Genomic DNA, 16,908 nt, shown 5'->3' with positions numbered 1-16,908 from the left:
AAGGGCTTCTTATCATGTCAGTACAGTACAGGGTTATTAATACAAAATCAAACAGGTGTATTACAGGAGCTGGGCTAGCAATGAGTAAGAAAAAAGGAATACAGGTAAGATATCATGAATAATGGATACCAAAGACTGCAGTACCAACATCAGCTTTGATCCGTGACATCAAGATGCTGATAGCTGCAACCATGGCATCACACATTACTCAAACAGAAACAAACAACATGAAAAATTTTTAACTGCAGAAATAACACAGAACTAAAATGACAATTGCGAGAATTAAGGTGTACTGGGAAAGAACAAACTAAGCACACACCAATCATAACAACAAATACATACCACAACAAATACTAATACAAAAACCGACCATACAAAAACCTCAGCAATCAATGAAACCACAATAACAGAAACCTGAAAAAAGCTGCTACCAAAAATTTCACTTAACCCATAATTCTCAAACAAAGCCAACAACATGAACAAACGACAACCAACAGAACTAGGTATTATCAAAACACAAACAGAGCAAAATGACATTCCATGATACTCATCACTATAAACTACTAAATATGGGCTTCAAGTTCTGATCAAGAAACACCATAAATACCCACATCTCGAACATACATAAACATACTATACTCTTTTAAAAAAACACTCAAAGTCAACTGAGAAATAAATCTAGGCTGGCAACCCCCCCCCCCCCCCCACACACACACACACACACTAAGATAACCATTACAGAAAACCCATTCCTGCCTTACTCCGCCCCCATTTCAACACCATTCACCAACCAACTAAAGCCCTTCTCCAACACAAAGAGTTCCTGGTTTGAAAATTCTGTGCTGCTCGTACAGTATGTTGTTTTGTTAACTTATTATTGGTGCTAGTGCTTGTCAGCTTGGTTTTGTTACCACGAAATGGGTGTTAGTGATACAACTGTCTTAGGGTGGTTTTCTTTTTCTCGTGAGGTTTGTTTCGATTTTATAACTATAACGTGGTCTTTGGGAGTGCCTGGGGTAGTTGTGGAAATTTATGAGTCTACATTTGGGAAGGCAAAGAGTTTGGGTGGGCGTGTGTGTGTGTGTGTGTGTGTGTGTGTGTGTGTGTGTGTGTTTTCTGATGTGGTTTTTAAGATTAATTGGAGAATTACATTGCAGAGGGTTCCATCATTGTTTCAGATTCTTTTTCTTCATTCAGGTACTAGGGGTTATTGACATTTAACATGGAACCATAGTGTAGAGAGCAAAGGTTATGCAATGGGGGGAACTTGTACTAAAGCTATATGAAGTGGGGGAGGGAGGGGGTGGAATCCATTACAGGGAGTGGGAAGAGGCACTCTTCTTCTCCTGTATGGTCTCCTGGTGATAAGTACTACTGAAGGAAGAGATTTCCTGACAACTGTTGTCTTTTTTGATGCTTTTGGAAAAGGATACATGTCCGTTAGTTAAATTTATGGGAAGAAGGGAGGGAAGTTCGTTAATGTAGTTTGAGTTATTGTTAGGGTGAAAATTTTGTTTGTTTTGTTTGGAAAATCCCCTCTGCAAAGTTATGAATGATGTTGGTATTATTATTTTCCATTTTAAATATGGCAATACTCGGCCCTGGTTCAAGAAGCAACTACTTTGATTCATTTCATTTCATAAATTTCCCACACTGCTGCCACCTCTCTCTCTCTCTCTCTCTCTCTCTCTCTCTCTCTCTCTCTCTCTCACACACACACACACACACACACACACACACACACACACACACACACACACACACACACCACCAAAAGGCTGTATAATGGAGAAATTTAACTGTAACAGCCATATAATTGTCCATCATAGCAATAACAAACGAGCAGTAAATTTAGTCACATGGTCCATTCCTAGTACCAAATGGGGAAAATTTGAAACCATCAACAACATGGACTAACAATCTCAAAACTGAAAACAAATCAGCAACAACTAATAACACTAAAATAACTTGCTGATAAGCCAATAAAGTCAAACTAATGAAGGATAGGAACCCAGCAATTTGTTGCAAAACCATTGTTTTTATTATTCTTGGATATCCATATTTTGGCTATAAATAGGCATCTTCAGTGCTAAAATACAAAGAAATTACAGAATTAAAATCAGTTTACATAAGAAATAAATAAAAAAGACCATGTTATACAACAGAAATGATCCAATCTAGTCAACAGACCATCCAAGAAAATCACACCAGCTATATGTTATCATATGACTTTACTGGTGTATAGGTAGAATGAAACTGAGGTGGTTGTTTACAACAACTATGGCAGCCTCAGTTTGCATCCTGTATAAGTAATGCCCTCTGCATTACAAAAATAACTAACCACCTTTCATTCCAATATAATATTTTAAGCCTTTCATAATAAATAAAGTCAGCAAGTATATTTGACTATCACCTTAAAAAAAAAATCAGGAAATGCTGATTTACAATGTGTTTGTTCATATATTAGTGGTGCACTAAATCTTATGCAGAAGATCATTCACATGTTCTGACAGCTGTCCTATACAGAATTATTACATCACATTATATTTCTTTTTAAGATCACCTTGATAAAATTTAGTTTCACATCAATATGAAACTCATCCAAGCTAAAATCTAGCATAGTTGCTCATATCATAATAATTAAGTGACAAATTAAGTAATTAATATAAAAGAAATACAAAAAGTTCATATATATTGTTTTTATGAAGATTTGTTAACATTGTAGTAAAATACTGAATATCAATATGACTTGTTTAATTTAATCAAACAGATTTAATAAAAACACACAGACGTCCTCTATTGACATAAATTTCTTATGTAACGTATGGTGTAGATCCAAGTGTGATACTTGCAAAGAACAATATAATAAATCATCATATCTAGACCATAAGACTAATAGCCGAATGGTGTTTTACTTATTTGATGGTAAAACTGATATAATGTTGGATAGTACCAACTTAATGGAAGATAAGACAGTCCACTGACAAAAAGTTACATTTTCACATACTAATGTTATGTCAGGTCAAAACTTCCATATTAGTTTCCTTCTGGGTCCTGCCTCAAAGCAGGAGACCACCAAAGAGTTCCCAAAACCTGCTTCACTTTATCAATTCTTGCTCATTGAGCAGGTGAACACAAGATGACCTCAGATGGCAGTGTAACTCTCTCCTCCAGTAGGTCCATGAATCTGCCATTCTCAAGTTGGATCTCTGAACTATATCCCAGCTATACAAAGATACACTCTCACCAAACCCGATCTCAAATTTTCTACCTGTCTGTCCCTCCTAATAGAAATCACAATCTGGAAATTCCATCCTGGACACACCTGATTCGCATTGTACTTTTATCAACATAATTAGACAAAACATATCCAAGGTTGTTTGTAGTTGAAAAGGAAACCTTTACATAATGTTTTTCAAAACCTGAGGCTATTTTTGTGCTACAGCTGCCACAGTACAGCAAGCAAATGTATTTGTTATTTTTATCTTCCATTTTATTGTTACCTACAGGTTCTATTTACATTCTGGCTTCGGCTACCAGAGACTGGTCATGTATGTGTGAGTTGTATCTGCGTGAGTGTGTGTGTATGTTGTTTATTTTCAATGAAGGCCTTGTTGGTCGAAAGCTCACTTTCAGACTGTTTGTTGTTGTGGTGCCTATTGCAACACTGTAAATTGGCATTTCTTGATGTATTTTAAGGTGATAGGCAAAAATACTTGCTGGCTTTATTTATTTTAAAAAGGCTTAAACTACTACATTGGAATGAAAGTGGGTTAGTTATTTTTGTAATGCAGAGGGCTTTACTTATACTACGTTACACAAACTGTGGCTGCTGTAGTAGTTGTAAACAACCACCTCAGTTTCCTTCTCCCTACACATCAGTAAAGTCATATGGTGACATGTACTGGTGCGAGTTTGTTGAAAGGTAAATCAGTCAAATGGTGAGTTGACTAGAATGGATCACTGCTATTGTATAACATGGTCTCTTACACCTAACATTACTGTTAAGTATTGTAATTAATTTTAGTTATCTTTTTGTAATCCATCATGCATCAAGACTTTGTGGTTGCAAGATGTTCAAATAAATGTTGAAGTCCTGAGTTGCCTATACGGACAAGAAGTTCGTTCAATATTCAGTAAAGAGTCAATAAACACATTCCCTCACAAAGGCACTCTAAAGTCCGGTGCGTCATTTCCCATGCCAGAAGCGGTTTTCAAAATGCTGCCATGTGTCAGATACAGCAAAAATATTTTATCCACAAGAGTCAAGAACAAAAAGAAAAGCTTAAAAGGTTTAGGATAAATGTAAGTTTGCCTTACAAAAGGCAAATAATTTTGATCCTGCACATAACAGAAAGAAGATCATAAAAACACAACATACAGGGTATTTTAAAAAGTATTCCATATTTTGAGAGATGGTAGTATGGAAGAAAACAAGAAAAAGTCCAGAAAACATGGGCTCTACAATGCATACCTATAGAGCCAAGAGCACTTTTTCATCTTTACTACTATTAAACACTGCTCTGCTATTGCAAGCACTTTGCTATTACCAACAACCTACAGATTGCCATATACAAATGAGCAGATTCTGTTACTGAGACACAACAGAGCTTCTAACGCAATCTGCTTCTACGCAAGGAGTCAACACCTGCTTCCATTTGCCAGCCCAGAACAGATCATCATGTCTGCCAATACCGGAGTGGAATATTAGGCTACCACTTTGCTGCACGAGTGTAGATAAAACTATAATGTAGAAGTATTTCAGAAACTTATCAAAACATGAATGGGTTCCAGTTGAGCTAACATATACACTACATTTTCCACGAACTGAGAATATGGTTTACGGTAACACCAAGAACAGACGTTTACTGTATGCTGTATCCGTGAACAGTAACAGAGAACTGTGTTCTCATTTGTTTATTGCACTGTGCAAGTTGTTCATAATAGGAAAGAGCTTGCAGTAGAAGAGATGCGTTTCACAGTAATGAAGATGAACAAGTGTTCATATCTCCTAAGGCATGCATTTTAACAGCCCTTGTGTACTGGGCATTTTTTTTCTTATTTTGGCTAATGCTATCACTTCTCAAAACATGTAATACTTTTTCGACATTTTGTATAGGATTTGAGGACCTAGAGAAGCGTATTAAAAATGTGAAATGGAAGAAATTGCTGAAAACCCTATAAAGAAATGGAGATAAAGTACAGACACTTAAATTATTTACAATATCAACAAAACCTATGTAGGGGTAAAAAAAGTTTGTTATCAAGGATTCACTTTCACATTACGAATAAAAAGAAACAATGACAGATGTGAAAGATAGGTCCAGAAGAATAAGTGCTACACAGGGGAAACACACAGCTTTACTAACATTCAGAGACGATACAAATCTTCTGCTGACAGTAAGGAAGCCAAATGTGGGACACAAGGTAGTAACATACAGGGGATGTTTCTGAAGCTTCTGTCTGTAGTGGTAGATGACATTACTGAAACTCCATACTATATCAGTTTAACACTTCACAATATTCAGATGAGCTGACTGTGGATGATTACAGAAAGGTGCTCCATGTGGTAATCAGAGCACGCAGATGCCAAGCAACATTCTAGCTTTAGTACATGGATACAGCACACAATGCTGAAAGGTGACAAAAAACATGTCACGGGGTGGGTTGAAAAATGCAAAAGAGTACTTATGCCTTTTCTCCAAAGCTCTCATGATTTTATCATGACCAGTGCCACAACATATACCCCACTGTGGTTATAAGCAGATCTCTGATGTTTATTAGTATTGTAGAAGTTGACAGCCCCTGTAACACTGCCCTGTGTCTAGAATGCTCACCGACTACCGACTTTTACAGTAGCATTAACCATGGGTGAGCCAACTGTCGTCACCAGATCACAGAGGAGAATGCCACATAAAAGGAGAGCTTGTAACCATGCTTTACGAAGATTCTTTAAATTTTGAATGAAATACTGACAATGTAAGCAATAAAACTAGTCTTTTTCTTATGACTTGTCAGTATCCCAGGTGCAGCTCAAAATGCACACAGAATGTCCTGTCAAATGGACCAATCCATGCAGAAACCTATTCCTAACTGACCTTGCTCTTCTTGTGTCAGGTCAGAAATGTCAAAAATATGTACAAGTCCTCATTAGCACTATGGATGAACACAGTTAATTACCGCAAAAGGTGTGTGTGTGTGTGGGAGGGGGGGGGGGGGGGGGGCGCACGCGTGCGAGCACTCGCGCACAAATCCAGGAAGGTAACTACACTGCTCTCATGCTGATGGTGAGCAGAGTCTCAAGATTTTTCAGAAATAAGTGTAATGTTGCAGCTATATGTGCTTACCACATGTAACAAAACGTAGAAACCTTTTAATTCATCAGACACAGTGTTCCATTCTTTGGTCTTCAACAGTCAGGTTTGTCACAATAGATAGCATGGAGTTCCATATATCATCATATTACTCAAAATATTCATTATAAAACAAATCTTTTAAAAAAGGTAAAACTAAAAAACTGATACTCTTGAGTCTATGCCCTGTCTGGTTCCACCAACAGTCAACATCTTCCCCAACAAGTGTTCTGTGTAGTTTAAGCAACACTGTCCAATGCTTGGTCATAGAAGCCTTGAATGGCACATTCACAAACTATCATCCTAGTGGCAGAGTGAAAAACTGTATGTACAGACGATTGAAACAAGAAAGACACCAGCAAGGATAAAATTTGCTGATCTAAGACTTAACCGAAATACTAAATGGACCGTATCATTGTCATTAAAAAGTCACTGAGTTAAGCACACCATATGCTGCAGTTACTTAATGTCTATAGCATTTGCATATGTTAGATGTTCCAACCACTGCAACAAACTCACATACGTTGAATAATTGGCAAGCATCGTCATTCTTAGAGAGCCTTTCCTACACATGTCGCCAATGTTCTGCATTCTATGACAGGAATAACCTGTATTTGCAGAGTTAATGCAAAACCATCTATCTAGCTTGAGGCACAACTCCATTTGTAGTAAGTAACCCATACCTCATATCTCAGACGAGGAAAGCTTTGTGCCACATTTAACACTATACTGAAATGTTTAAGGTTGACAACATATTCTCAATGTGGACAGTGTTGGTTTAGCAGAGTTGTTTTGCTCTGATACCCAGGAACTACTGGGGCTATATAGTGCAGCCATTATATTATCTTGAATAGAAGGAAAGTCCTGCCATATTCAACAATTTGTTGCTTGGTTTCTGGCTAAAACACAACATTCGGTCGAATTATGAACATTTTTATCATGGGTCAGAAAATAGTTCAGAAGCTAAGTGCCTAATAATTCTTTACATAACACTTTTTTTTTTAAACTTTTAACTCGTTATGATACTAAACTGATAAAAATCAGATTTACAGAACTTAGCTAAACAAAGGGATGAAAAACTAAGTTCAATGAACTGAAGAAAATTTTAAACGTAGTGACTGCCCTTGCAGTTTTCGTGGTTTATGTATGATATACACACATAATAAATATTAAAATGCTCACCACTGGATTGTCTGTTACCTGAAACAAGTTTTCTGAATTTACCTTGCAGTTTTAGTTTATGGTGACAGGCACTTTAATAATGGGAAAATGCATTAAATATGGCATGTATGTAAACATTTGGCTGAGCTATAAGTCAATCTGATACCATAATCTCCCCCCCCCCCTCCAGCCCATATTCGTTCATTTCACTAACTCACAGCAAAACTGTCATACCCGAAGTGTAAAGAGTTCACAGATATTGTTAAACATTAACTAACCAAGCAAATATCACATTCTGGCAAGAAAGTAGATTCCCTTTAATCACCCAAACTATCACCTTCCAATCTAACCTAGACATAAGGATATATTACAGATTGTTTTGTCACCACAACCCAGATTTAAGTGGGGGGCCCCATGTCAAAGTTTGTTAGTACAATTCACAAATGATTTGTAAAAATCGTTACATGAGGCATTGTCATTACTGGAAAATTTATGAATTCCAATATGATCAACACAAATGCACCCACCAAATGAATGTGAATTAAACATCTGATCTCTGAACAGCAATCTGCTATTGTGTATAGTGCATAAGATACCATATTACTATGGTTGCATAGCCCCTCTGTGATCTAACATGTGTATCTGTAATCACCAATTCTAAAATCATCCGCACACTTCTCAAATCTACTACACTGTAGAAGTAACAAGCCTACCACACAGGAACCATTATCTATCTCTGCCTTATCTTAAATATTCTATTTAACATGTTCATCAAACAAGTTTCAGAGCTACAAGAAGCTTTCCAAAGCAACTTTAAAATGTTGTTATAATTCATGTACTTGAAACGTGAGACTAGGCCAGATGTACATTAAGACAACATTTCACTCTCAGTTTAATAGGTGTCCAGCTGTCACGACTCCATCCACAACGAAATATCTCGTTATCGCAAGGGTGTACGTATTCCTACAGAAATTCAGCTTACATCATTACTAATTAAAACTAACACTATATAAATCACATCACTTGGGCAGTTTATTTCCTACTGATATATACTCAATTTGAAAGATTATTTTCATTGGTATACAATTGCTTAGGCGGACGCTATGTTTACTTAAAAACCAATTTGTATCATTAACATTTAAAACTGATGGAACCACGATCCTACTGAACCTATCCGGAGACCCGAGAACCATATTCCTTCCTACTAATAACTACGAGAAAAAAAAATTTGCAGTAGGCCTTGCTGTAGAGGTGTTATTGTGAAAACTTTGGATGTGATAAGCACAATTTCTTGATGATACCTCCCTTGTCGTAACTTGCACACGAAAACTGCGGAAAACAGTTAATTACAATAAGGTCGAAAAATCATTCCTCACATAATTCACATAAGCTAAGCAATTACGAGTTTCCCCCGGCTTTCGCTGTCAGACTTCATATATTTGGATAATTTATGTAAATGGGAAGGAATTCCATAAAGCTGTAAAGAAAAGGCCCACTGTTCAAATGATGAAGGCCTTCTAGTCGACCAGTCGGTGAAGGTTATTTACACTGAATTAGATCAAGGCTGACTTGCTACACAACAAAGCTTCACTCTTACGCTTTAAATCACAGCAGCTTATAACAAAGACATATCTTTTTTAACTGATTTCACTATGCACACAAGCGAAACATTAACACAAACGAACATACACAAATGTGATTTAACGAGATTAAATAGGCCATGGAAACTAGGTCAGTATTTAAGCAACAGACAACAGAGCGCGACATACCTTTGCAAGCCGATATTAAAAAGTATCCACATTCCGTTATATCACTAAAAGCTAAATGCACTACTGGTCTAGTATGTCCACTGCAAGTCAAAGGAGTCTGTCTCAAATTAGCCATTTTCTCAAAACCGTTTATACACACTACCCTCGTGTTTCGTCCGTGGCATACGTAGTCGTTTTCGGATGAGACTGCTGCTCTAATCGAAAGTGCAATAACGTGATCGACTTCTGTATCGATTAAACGTATGCTCGCTATTATCGATATTTCGTGAGGAAATATTTATCACTGCGTTTACATGCGAATATGCGATACATCTTCTGAAACACGAAATCCGAATTTAGAAATCCGTTTTTCGCTGTCGTGTTTATATGTTAAGGTCTGAAGCGGATTAGCTAGCCCAGTTAAATATGGCGCCCGGAAAACAGCTATTACAGCTTCTGATTTAGTCAGCGCAATCGCCCAATCTCTTCAATTAGATGAGGTGTAAACAGCTTTAGTCTTACATTACTACAAATCCTGCACTATACAAAAAGCCGCTCCGTCCATACTAATCCAAAATTTTTAAAACCAAAATGAAACATGACAGCGCAAGTGTGTTTCAAAACAGGATGCGTTTACATTGGAGAGAAAGACGAATTGGAAAGCCAGCAACTAGAGGCGGATTTGCAAATTCGATCTTGAAACCATTTATATGACCAGCTAGAAGTGGTATTATGGACTCGGATAACGAAATCCTATTTTGGGAGCTCCGTGTAAACGGGGTGTATGTAATCTTCCACAAGTACTGAAAACTTGGGATTGCACCTTCCCCCCCCCCCCTCACCCCCCCCTCCCCCCCCCACACACACACACAGAAAGACCTCTCTGTCCTATAACAAAGTGACATAAATACTGGATCAATGAAACAACTGTTTTTATATGGCCACAAGCTTCTATATCACAGAGTAACTCTTGAACAGAGATATTTATTTATTTATAAGAACAATCTGTAAATAGCCAGCCTGTAGCTGCAAAGATACTTTGTACTTTTTTGTAATATGTGTCCTATGTTTGTTCTGTTGACACTTTTCACATCAAAACATTTATCGCCAATACGATTGATGGAACACATAACTAACTAATTTTCTTTAAATTATAAAGTGAAAAATTTGGAAATTAGTTGGGGTCAATAAAATGACAATGAAAAATAATTAAAAATTAATTTGACTTCTCATCACAGAAAAAATATATAACTAGAAATCTACCTGTGACTAACCATTATCATCCCATAATGTTCTATTGCACTAAGGTTAATTCACCACAGTTAGTAATTACAGTCACTAAAACATTACCAGTACTGCTAATATTTGTGGCCACAGCGACAGTGTATACTCCCTAGTTTCACCAGTACTACATTTAGCAATTACTAAAATAGACTGCAGAACACAGTAATACTATACTAACAGTACGATATATTCTTCATCATAATATTAATAAATGTCCCTCAGAACACATAACTAATATACGTAACAATACAGTGTAGAATAATAACCGCTACTGGTGACTGCAGAAGGTGATTGTATTTAACAAATAAATGGTTTTGGTCTTGTGCCTGTCTTCAGGTGGTTTACATTCATTTACAATTTTTCGTACTCAATGTCAGAGATCACTGTTTAAATAAAAAAACAAATAATGTGATTATAACTAAATAGACACAACTGAACCAATTGGAAGTGGCGAGATGTGTTGAAAAATATTGTAGCACTTACATATAGCTGCAGTATCCTTATCTTTTCCACATTGTATGTATCACATTTTTCTATAAATATATTTCAGTTTTTTACACTGGAAGCGTATATTAGTCACCATGGTAGTTATTGGTACTTCCATATTATGCCTATTATAACGTAGTGGCACATTACGAGTTGTGATCCACAATTATGTAACAATTTCATTTTCATAATGTGTAATAGCTGTCATGCTTTTATGTGTGAAACATTTCTGCACATGTGATTCTTGAGTTTCTCCCAGTGTATCATACATGTCGCCGAAATATTGTGCCTGTTGGACACTGTAGTGGATATTTTTTTATTTTTGCACATCTTAGATCCAAGCTCTTTGACCATAACTTTTGTTATCCAATGTAAGCAAGTTGGATGTTGTGAGGGGTTGCGCTTCTGAACTCTGCAAACACCTCAAGTGCCATTACTGCATAAACAGCATAATATGGAAGTACCAGTAATTACCACAGTGTCTAATACACAGTTACATCGCAAGAAATCGAAATATATTTGCAAAAAATGTGATAAATGTAATGTAGGAATGCTATGGATACTCCCACTATACGTAAGTACTACAGCATTTTTCAACACATTTCACTTAGTCACTTCCAGTTGTTTCAGTTGTGTCTACTCAGTCATCATCACAATATTTGTTTTTTATTTAAACAGTAATCTCCAACACTGAGTATAGGAACATCTAAATGATGGTAATCCAAATGAAGACCGGCAGAAGCCCGAAACCTTCTGTTGTGACCGGTAGTCGTTATCATTCAGCTGCATTCATTATGGATAAAATTCGGACACATAACAATGCTTTACAATTTGATACACATTTTGTTTCTCTGTTTTATAATTTAGGTGTGATATTAATGTACAAGCAAACAGTACACACTTGTAAACTTTTATTTCTTGTTTTTGCGCTCTGATAATATAGAATTAGACTGAAATATAATGATGTGCATTTTTCGCTATCATCCAGTATAATTCTTTATGCAAATGCATGTAAGATTAAAAAGGTAGTGAAATATATTGTACTGTATTCATTAATGATTCAATAAAACATGATTAAGCACACATTCAATATATGATACAAGTTTAGTTGGCAATATACAATTAATATCAATGTATCTTTTAGATTATAATTCAGTAGATTTTTATATTCAATATATTTTTGATTTCAGAGGTTCTGGACTATATATTATTGCATTTATTACTGGTGCACATTCAGCAGATGATGTAGCACTAGTTAAGAATAACAGAAAGAATATGTGACAATGGTAATTATCTGTGACTCAGTGTAACTTGCTGTTTCGCTGGTAAAGTCAGATACCATAATTATAAAGGTCATAGGTTAATTCCCTGATCACTTCTACAATTTTAATCTGTTACTTATCGCTTTTTCACATCTAGCACTGCTTGTTAGTGCGAAAAATGCTGAGATGCACCATGATTGGGTTTCCACATTAAACAGTATATCTTATCCCATAACTGGGAAGGGAAGTCACTTCAAAGGTCAAAAGAAGGCAATGGCATGCCACCATCGATAGGACCATGCCTAGTAAAGCACTGTGGTGTTCAAACCATCCTTTGGCTTGATGACAGCTTTGCCTTACATATTGGATATCATTGATATAAAAAATGGAAGAAAATATAATAGGTACACAACAGCCAACCAATTGCAACAAAGTTTTACTATCACCAGGTTTTGACACAGACTATGGGTGTCTTCGTCAGAAAATTCATGATTACCTAAAAAGATTACAAACAAACATTAACATAGAGGAAACGAAAGAATAATCTGTTTTCATCCCAAACAGATTTTAAGAAGACTGTACTCAAATGTAATAACTAACGAACGATTTTAAAACAAATAATTCTCTTTTCACATAAAATATTACATTAAGAAATTAATGTTAAAATCACATAAAATTAAAGACACTGGGTCTGAAATAAGGTGGTAAATGCTAGTAAAATTATAGCTACATGAAGTAGCACGGTGCATGCTACTAAGGGCTGTGAGAGATAACAGCTGGAGGTGGCACATGCTGAAGTTGCCCCAATGTGAACCCAAAACAAGTTGCGCCATGTAGTAACAATCGAAGATAATGGCTACTTAATTTATGAAAAACATTTTAAATGCTATACAAATGTTCATCTCAAATTTCGATAGCCAGTATCATGCAAAAAGAAAAATCATAATGGAAAATGCGAAACAAAATATTAGATACATTTTCGTACAAAACGATTACAATGTAATAAATAAAAAAGGAAGAGGCAAACGATATCATAGAATCTACTCCAAGAAGTAGAGGTCAACTTCACACATTTCTAAATAAGATCTTTATACCATTAAAATTTTTTATTACATAATTGCAACTGTTCATTATCTCTATCACTGCTCCAGATGTATGTAAATGCTTCTGTTTCAATGTTCAATGTATATATATATGGCCATACTGTTCTAGGCGCTACAGTCTGGAACCGAGCGACCGCTACAGTCGCAGGTTCGAATCCTGCCTCGGGCATGGATGTGTGTGATGTCCTTAGGTTAGTTAGGTTTAATTAGTTGTAAGTTCTAGGCGACTGATGACCTCAGAAGTTAAGTCGCATAGTGCTCAGAGCCATTTGAGCTATCACTCCTGTTTGGTAGATAGAATGTTCTGCTTTGTAGTGAATAAATTGTGTTCTTCTTCTTCAGTGGACTGATGACGTAAGCCTTTTCTTTTTTTTTCCTTTATTGTCATTTCATTCCCTCTCGTACCACTAGCATAGAGGGGTGGGATAACAGTGGTACAGATACCCTCTCTTCAGGCTGTAGAACTTAATTTTAACTTAGATGCTAAAACAAGAAACAAGGAGACATATGTACGATGAATTTAAAATTATTTGAAAAGGTGCGTGAATGGAAGAAAGATAAGTAATATAATGCTGTCTTCACGAATTGTTTAAGAACAATGATAAAAAACGTGGACAGACAGCACAATTAAAACACTCGAGAAACACCTGAAGAACACTAAACACTTGAAAAAATACTTGAAAAACGCTGACTGAAGAGACACTGATCATTAAGGACAGAGCACCAAGCACTTTCACTAAAATTGGAAAAAGACCTGCCCTGGGACAGTACACAGTAGATGAGAAGAAGGATGGGTGTGGAGCCAGATAGGAGAGTGGTGGTGATAAGAAGTGGGGACTGGTAAGACTTGTGGTGTGACATGGGTGGCGCTGGGGGACAAGGAGAGAGGGGTACCTGGTATTGGGATCAATAGTTTGGGGAGGAAAAAGTGGTAGGAGCCGACAGGGAAGGGGAAAACGAGAAGGTGTGGTAGGGGAGAGGAAGAGGACGGAGCCCTTGGTGAGTGGACAGGGTAATATGGACTCAGAGTTGGTAGGATGGGTAGATGTCAGGATGGAGTTCATGGTCCAGGAGACAGATGGAATTTCTTTGGGAGAGGATGTGGAAGGTGTGTAAGTGCAGGGTTGCTGGGCAGCACAGCAGGAATGGAAAGGAGAGGGGATACAGTAGGATTGGAAAGAAGAGGAGACACAATAGGACTATTGGAGTCGAGTTTACAGATGATGTGGGTTGTTAAAATTCACATGATGTGGGTTGTTTTGAGGTGTTCAATGTGAGTGAGGAGAGGTGGAGAATTGATGAGTTGGTTAAGGATTCTTGTAGGAGAAGGTAAGTGGATGCAGAAAGCGAGGTGGAAAGCATGGTGTTTGAGGGTCTCAAAGGACTTATAGAACTTAGCAGGGGCATATATCCATGCAACATTTGCATAGGATGGAGATTTCAGGGATTTGTACTTTCAAGTATAGTGTAGCAGTGTAGTCCACATGTTCCGCCAATTAGTAGTTTTTGTCTAGTGTGGGATTTCTGTTGGGTAGTTAGTAAGTGAGTTTTCCATGTTAGTTGCCATTCAAAGTTTAGTCCAAGGTATTTTAGTGTGTTATTTAGCCATATGTGACAATCGTAAATAGTGAGGTGCAAGTCATGGAGATGGAAGGTGCGGGGGGTGCGTGCTATAATTATGTTAGTTGCCATTTGAAGTTTAATCCAAGGTATTTTAGTGTGTTATTTAGCAATATGTGACAATCGTAAATGGTGAGGTGCAAGTCATGGAAATGGAAGGTGTGGGTGGTGCGTGTTGTAATTATTGCTTGGGATTTGTAGGGCTTAATCTTAAGAAGCCTTTAGCTACACCAGGAGATAAATTGATTGAGGTGCATTTGGAGGTATCTTTGGGATTTCTGGAGTGAAGGATAGAAGGCGAATGGTGTCATCAGCAAACTGGATGAGGTGGATGGAAAGAGGTGGTTTGGGCATATCAACAGTGTATAAAAGGTAAAGGAGTAGGAACAGAATGGAATCTTGGGGCACTCCTAAAGTCAGCTAGAAGGTACAGGAGTTAATGTTGTTAACAATGGCATAAGAAGGGCAACTGGAGAGGAAAGATGTAATAAGCCAGACATAGTTGAATGGTTCAAATGGCTCTGAGCACTATGGGACTCGACTGCTGAGGTCATTAGTCCCCTAGAACTTAGAACTAGTTAAACCTAACTAACCTAAGGACATCACAAACATCCATGCCCGAGGCAGGATTCGAACCTGCGACCGTAGCGGTCTTGCGGTTCCAGACTGCAGTGCCTTTAACCGCACGGCCACTTCGGCCGGCCAGACATAGTTGATTGGGAGGGCATCAGTCTGGAGTTTGAAAAGGAGACCAGAGTGCTATATGCTGTTGTATGCTTTCTCTAGATCAAGGGAGACCAAGATGTCGGATTTACGATTGTTGAGTTGGTGTAACAGGAGGTGACTGACGGTCAGGAGCTGATCATCAGTAGAGAAGGAGGGACATAAGACACACTCGGTAATAGAAAGCAGATGGTCTGGTACAAATGGCGGTGGACGTATCGGGAGAGAATGGATATCATTTCAGAAATGTAACTGATTGTTATGAGACATTGACGTGACAACAACAGACATTGTTGTACCTATATATACTGATCGATACTTGTACTGTTTCTTATTTATTTATGTATGTTCAGGGTGTCCAGCGAAGGTGTCCCTGATTTCCAAATTAAATATATCGAAAACTAAGATCGACAGACGATTGAAACCAACGGTACGTTTATTGTGAACGCTGTAAGAATGTTAAACAGAAGTTATACAGAAATTTCGAAATAATTCGAAAAGCTATTAACAGATGGCGCTACAATCGCAATAGTACTGCCTATAAATCGTGCGCCACAACTCTATACGAGCTGCATGACAGATGGCTGACTTTGCAAACCAGAGTCTCTCAATGATTGATAATGAAGAATTTCATGTTGGTTGCATCTGCTTCACAGATGAAGCATGCTAACACGTGCATGGAGTCGTGAATAAACAAAACTGGCAATTTTGGAGTTCCGAAAATTCCCGTTTGTGTGAAGCGAAACCACTGTATTCCCCCAGAGTTATAGTTTGGGTTGCAGCACGCAGCAAAGGCATTATTGGTCCTTTTATCATGCGAGGAACAATCACTAGTGAACGTTACGTTGCAGTTTTGGAACAATTTGTCATCACACATCTGAAATTGGAGAATCGACCAGGCACCGAGTCGTTCATGCGAGATCGCACACAGACAGCATCGCACACAGCACGAGTTTCACTTTCTTGATGAGTACTTCAGGAATAGAGTCACTTCACTTTGATGCCCGTAGACGTGTCTATCATTCGACCCAGCTCCAGGGGAAAGTAGTCCACTGGAAATTTCTTTGTGGATGACAGTAGAGAAGTCACAGTACTTATTAAAGTCACGTTTGTCTCCAGGTCAGTAAATGGTAGGAAATGATAGAGTTACAAGCAGAGTTAACCCACT

The 16,908-nt window shown here is 37.5% G+C and overlaps 1 protein-coding gene across 1 annotated transcript in view; it reads right to left on the bottom strand.

Annotated features, from left to right (window-relative positions):
• The window catches only part of LOC126162578 (serine-threonine kinase receptor-associated protein), a 70,084-nt gene extending 60,612 nt beyond the window's left edge, over positions 1 to 9,472 (bottom strand). The window contains exon 1 of the mRNA XM_049919173.1: positions 9,284 to 9,472. Within this exon, the coding sequence (XP_049775130.1) occupies positions 9,284 to 9,398 (115 nt within the window). The 5' untranslated portion in view covers positions 9,399 to 9,472. The remainder of the gene's footprint in view (positions 1 to 9,283) is intronic.
• Positions 9,473 to 16,908: the final 7,436 nt, after the last annotated feature.

Source organism: Schistocerca cancellata, chromosome 2, assembly GCF_023864275.1.
Source record: "Schistocerca cancellata isolate TAMUIC-IGC-003103 chromosome 2, iqSchCanc2.1, whole genome shotgun sequence".
NCBI lineage: Eukaryota > Metazoa > Arthropoda > Insecta > Orthoptera > Acrididae > Schistocerca > Schistocerca cancellata.
This window is presented reverse-complemented; position numbering and strand designations above follow the sequence as displayed.